Source organism: Volvox carteri (assembly GCF_000143455.1).
Source record: "Volvox carteri f. nagariensis unplaced genomic scaffold VOLCAscaffold_10, whole genome shotgun sequence".
Lineage (NCBI taxonomy): Eukaryota > Viridiplantae > Chlorophyta > Chlorophyceae > Chlamydomonadales > Volvocaceae > Volvox > Volvox carteri.
Window position 1 is genome coordinate 206,673 of NW_003307553.1, and position 5,111 is coordinate 211,783.

Here is a 5,111-nt window from a genome sequence, read left to right on the forward strand (position 1 = left end):
TCACCACCATCATCACCATTATTACCATCATTATCACCACCATCATCACCATTATTACCAGGATTATCACCATCATCATCACCATTATTACCATCATTATCACCAATCATCGTCATGAATGCCAGCATCATTACCTCATCAAGGACGTACGATTTCCCCCCCACATACACACACCTCTCCCTCCCCCCCGCTGCCCGCAGCCCTCCGCACTTACTTGTCCAGCGAAGCCGACACGAGAGCGCCGCCCTCCGCCTGCCCCTCTCCCCCCGATGGGGGAAGCAGCCCCAGCGCTGTGACCTGGTACTCGTGGCCCTCAAGTACGGCAAGGCAGGCTGCAGTCTGCGGGTCCCACACGCGAACCGTCTTATCTCGGGAGCCTGAGAGGAATAAGGAATGGGTAGGAGGGTTTAACTTACAACGGAAGGGGGAGAAGGCATCGAACGCAAACATCAACGCAAGGGGAATTAAGGTCCCGGGGGGGGATTGCTTCATGCAAAGCATCGCAGAGAAGGGAGTATATATACACCTACACCTTTTTGGAGGGTGACGCTGCTCAATGTGTAAAACATACAACACACGTATGCAAACACGAACATGCACAAAACACGCACCCGTGATGATCGCGCCCTGAGGGTAGTCGCTCAGAGCCCCCGGCGGAGCGTATAGCACAGGGCATACAAAGTCCGTGTGGCCGACCAGCGTCTGCGCCAGGCTGAAACCGGCGGTGCCGCCGCGGGGCCCAGATGAAGATGTGCCGGCCTCGGGGGCGGGGGAGTCCTCCACCCATACTTTGGCGGTCTTGTCCCTGCTTCCAGTCAAAACACCTAGGGCACATACTGATACGCCACGGACCTGAGGGGGTCGGTGCAGGTGTGGTTGCACAAAAGGCGAAAAGGGCTTGATGCTGGGATGCAGGGTATCTCTTGAAAGGCATGTAGAGCAGCATACCTTACATACGTGCAAAGAAACTAGCAAGTATGGTTAAGAAATAAAGGGAGGAAACTAGGCAGGTCCCGCAACGCCAGGTGCTAGATCTTGAAGACCACATCCGACACTATTCATAGCCTTGATCATGTCTAATTCATCAGATCTACAAACGATAAAGACCATTGGTTTTAACTGTGTAATATATATGGAGCGTGACCTTACATCTTCGTCATGGCCCCGAAGCTCAGCTCGGAGGTGGAACTCCTTCATCGATCCCGTTTAGTGTGCAAGCACGGATAATCTGCTTCCTAAAAAGCAACTGCCGGTAAAAAGGACAGGACAACCTAACCCTGTGCAATGAAACCCTTTTCGCTAGTAGTTATGGGGCAACCCTTTCGGCCTGGCAAGTTTTAAACCGTGGCCTACCAAACAAAGCATAGTAACATGTTGCCGCAAAACCAGCATGTGCGAAAAATTTCCGAATGTATGTAGCCCAGTGTACGGGCCGAAACCTCACTGCCAATGCCGAAATAGTTTCCGATTTTTGGACCCTTCTGCGAAACCTCGCGAAACTGCCGGAACCTGCCGAAACCCTGAAAATGCTGTATTTTATGACGTCCATGGTATGCAAACGTTGTTCGTGGGCCCTATGTGCCTTTGCGCCTCATGGGACCTGCTCATGTGTGTCCGAAGGCACTCCGGGGCACCATAATGTTACTAATCTGCGATTAAAGCTTGAATTCACTGACATTTTTCTTATGTAACTGGCGTCTGATGTTGGGATGCGCAAAGGGAAACTTTTACATGAAGCTGCTGATTCCTGAAGGCGCCCTTGCTTGGACTCGGTCCGGCAGTACTTGCAGATGATAGTCCAGTTCTTACACTTTGCATTATATTTTTTCTTCTCAAAGTGAGCCCAAACGGTCTGATCAGCGGTCCTTCCGCCCTTGTTTTTGACCGAATCTGTGTCTGCACTGACAACGGAAGTTGTCTGAGACATTGATAAGATAAACTCAACATTCGCAGAGTTTCGCAGCCTTGCACAACGCGCCTACACTTTGAAACTATTCAAAGTAGGTTCCGCCGTACGGCGCTAGCCGAAAGGGGCCGAAACTAGTTTCGGCCTTTCCGCAGAACCAGGACCTCTTCGCCGGAAACACCGAAACTAGTTTCGGCAGGTTTCCGTTTCGGCAGGTTTCCGTTTCGGCCCGAACACTGATGTAGCCCTACGGTATACACAGCCGTACGGGACTCTCTTGGTGCACGTTGAGGTTGTGGTTGAGGTGTCAACTGTTAAAATTGGATAATATCTTGGGGAGCACGGTGGTACTTGAAGACATTCTGCGTAAGGGATTGGTGATTAGGAATGGTTTGGTGGGCTGGTGAGCTGGTAACCATCCGATGCGATTCTGCAAGGGCGCCACCGCAGCTGTCGGTGCGATGTCAAGTGCAACCAGCTCAGACGACACACGGAGGATGAGCAATAACGCATAGCTTTAGCTTTCATGTTAGTCCTGACGCCTGCTCAACAAACTCTTAACAACTCACCGAATCTACAAGAACGCTTCCTTAACTGAGCCATGTTGCGTATCGAGCCACATTGCGTATGTAATGAGCAGTAGGAACGAGATACGGATATTTACGTAGCGGAAATGATTTCACAGTTTGAATCGGCTAGTTGGTTCTTGACAACCAAATGTCCGCCTACACGGAACTAACCGGAGGAAGGATATACCCTTGTTGGGGTACGGCTGTACAATAGTACGGCAGGAGTTGTTCCGCCTATGCGTTACAAGGAATAGTAATAACGACAGTTTTCTCTCCTCCCCCCCAAATGGCGAACCAATTGGCTAGCTGGAGTGAGAGGTTCGAAGCCATAGTTAAGGAAGAAAGGAGTATTCTTAATGGCTTCATGATAGGAATTGTTAACAGCAAACTCAACCAAAGGAAGGAAGCAGCACTCCGCGGGTATTGCTTGCTGGTTTGCAGCTTTTCCTTCCACGCCTGATGACATGCATCTTGATGACCCACCTAGCCCACGGAGTGTGTTATTACTACATGACATTATCGGACATCGGGCCTAACTAGGAGCATAAGTAATATCGTTGGGCGGCTGAACTAGCGAGCATGCATGCATCAGCCTCTGTGTGTATGTGTGTGTATGTGTGTGTATGTGTGTGTGTATGTGTGTATGTGTGTGTATGTGTGTATGTGTGTGTATGTGTGTGTATGTATGTGTGTATATTTATCTTACATGGTTAGGGGCGCGTGACCCCATACCTGTAGAACTACCCATACGAGCCGAAGGCTTAGGGCAATGCCTAAACGCCTAAAGCCACGGAGGAATGGAAAGAGAGCACTATCAGCCCAGACTAGCGTCCAGACTAGCGCCCAAAGGGGATACCTGTGTTGCGGTGAGCCCATGGGCCACGTAACTGAGTTGCGGTGAGCCCACATATGCTCCAACGGCCCTCGCCAGACGTGCTGGCTCCCATTTCATGGCCTCCAACATACATCCGGATACCAAAATTACGCCCGCCATACGCAGAATACCCCTTCATTGGAGTTGAAGCCGGAACCGCGCGCTTCGCTGGTTTCGGCATAACCAGTGCGACTGAAGTGACCCATGCTAGCATATGTAATATTATGCAGCGGAAATTCAAACCAGACATGCGGTGGGATCGTGGCCATTAGCACCTACTACATTTCATCGCTTCAACCCCCGTTGCCGCCGTCGGCTCCTCGACCGCCGCCATCACTCCCTCCATCGCCGCGGCCGCCTCAAACTCTTCGTCCGCCTAAACTGCCGCCACCCCAGCCGCCCAGCCCCTCACCACCATCACCCAAGCCACCCAGTCCCTCACCACCAAGCCGCCAATGCCGTTTCCCACCTCTCCAGAACCGCCGTTTGGGACCAACGCCGCTTTGGGCAAGATCACCTTCGCGTCCACCGTCGCCAATAACAACACTTGGTTGTGCAGCTCTCAGTTCGCGCAGCTGACGGCATCATCAGCGACACCGAGGACGGCATTTCCTGCAGAGGCGGAGGCAGAGACCTCCTCCACCCCTGGCTGTCCATAGACCTAGGCTGCCTCGTCAACGTCAACGGAATTGTGCTGTACAACCGCCGGGACTGTCGAGGAGAGCTGCTGGCGAACGTGGAGACCCATATAGGTGACGTGCTGGTGAGCAACCACCCCATTGCGACCATTGAGGATCCTCAGAGCTAAACCAGCTGGTGCAACGGGGATAGCGGGGCCCAGCACCACCGGTGCCGTACACGTGATGGAGCTTGGATCCCCAGTCACCGGCCGCTACATTACCGTACAGAGCCTAGCAGGAGGTAATGCCACCGCCGCGCCTATAGCTTGCAGGTAGCGGAGTTGCAAGTGTACGGCAACCCAGCAGGGATGGTCCCTACGAAGTTTCGCTGGCTGTGGCTTGGGGGAATCAGCGCCAGTAGCAAAAGTAGTGGCTGAGGCAACGTTGGTTTTGACTCGTCTTCTTCTCTTACGGAAGCAGCAGGTCGGTTTTACGTACGGGCGAGGTTAATTGTACGTGAATCGAACCTATTTTTACCAGCCGCATAATTGTGATTTTTTCACAAAGTGGACGTACGTGTCAACCCATGCTTTGCCACCTTGTGCCGTTGTAGTAGCTGGTACACAGTACGGCTCTACAAATACGCATGAAGCGCGACCACCAGCATCTCGAGAGGCCTTTTCAGCGGCCAGCTACTACAATGCCGTCACCTTGCCTTGCCTTGTTCGGCTGCGCAGTGCTTACTGCTTGGGACTCTGTCCAAGCAGCAGACTGCTCTTTGCTGCAGTACGGCGCAATGTACGGCATTACGGCATGGTGCTGCCCGCCAGCACCCAGCCTGATGAGGGCTCTTGCTGCCAGACCTGCTTCTCCCGGGCCGACTGCGCCGAATGGCCGACTACATCTACAGCAGCCGTACATGCCGCCTTTGGCCGGACAGCCCCTTTGGCTGGAGGTACGGCAGGACGATGACAGCGTGGCGGGCTCACGTAACGGTACGTGTGCAGACTTGGTACGGGAGGAGAGACCCAGTATGCATGGACATGAGAGCTGCTGGCGCTGTGGTGTATGATCTGGTTCCCATTTGCTTTGTCCGCAGGCGTGAGCACCTTCGTGTGCCATCCACCTTGCGGAATGGCGGG

General features: G+C 53.1%; 2 protein-coding genes across 2 annotated transcripts in view; one reads left to right on the top strand and one right to left on the bottom strand.

Moving 5' to 3' along the window:
* Window positions 1-210: 210 nt before the first annotated feature.
* Window positions 211-1,197, bottom strand: VOLCADRAFT_88746 (uncharacterized protein; the record flags this gene model as incomplete). Its single annotated transcript, XM_002948501.1, has 3 exons — window positions 211-377; window positions 612-852; window positions 1,150-1,197. The coding sequence occupies 3 exons, from the start codon at window positions 1,195-1,197 to the stop codon at window positions 211-213; spliced, it is 456 nt and encodes a 151-aa protein (XP_002948547.1).
* A 2,075-nt stretch (window positions 1,198-3,272) lies between these two features.
* Window positions 3,273-5,111, top strand: part of VOLCADRAFT_88747 (uncharacterized protein) — a gene marked incomplete at both ends in the record, with an annotated part of 5,021 nt that continues 3,182 nt past the window's right edge. The window contains 5 exons of the mRNA XM_002948370.1: window positions 3,273-3,341; window positions 3,909-4,112; window positions 4,258-4,301; window positions 4,707-4,924; window positions 5,069-5,070. Coding sequence (XP_002948416.1) covers window positions 3,273-3,341; window positions 3,909-4,112; window positions 4,258-4,301; window positions 4,707-4,924; window positions 5,069-5,070 — 537 coding nt within the window. The remainder of the gene's footprint in view (window positions 3,342-3,908; window positions 4,113-4,257; window positions 4,302-4,706; window positions 4,925-5,068; window positions 5,071-5,111) is intronic.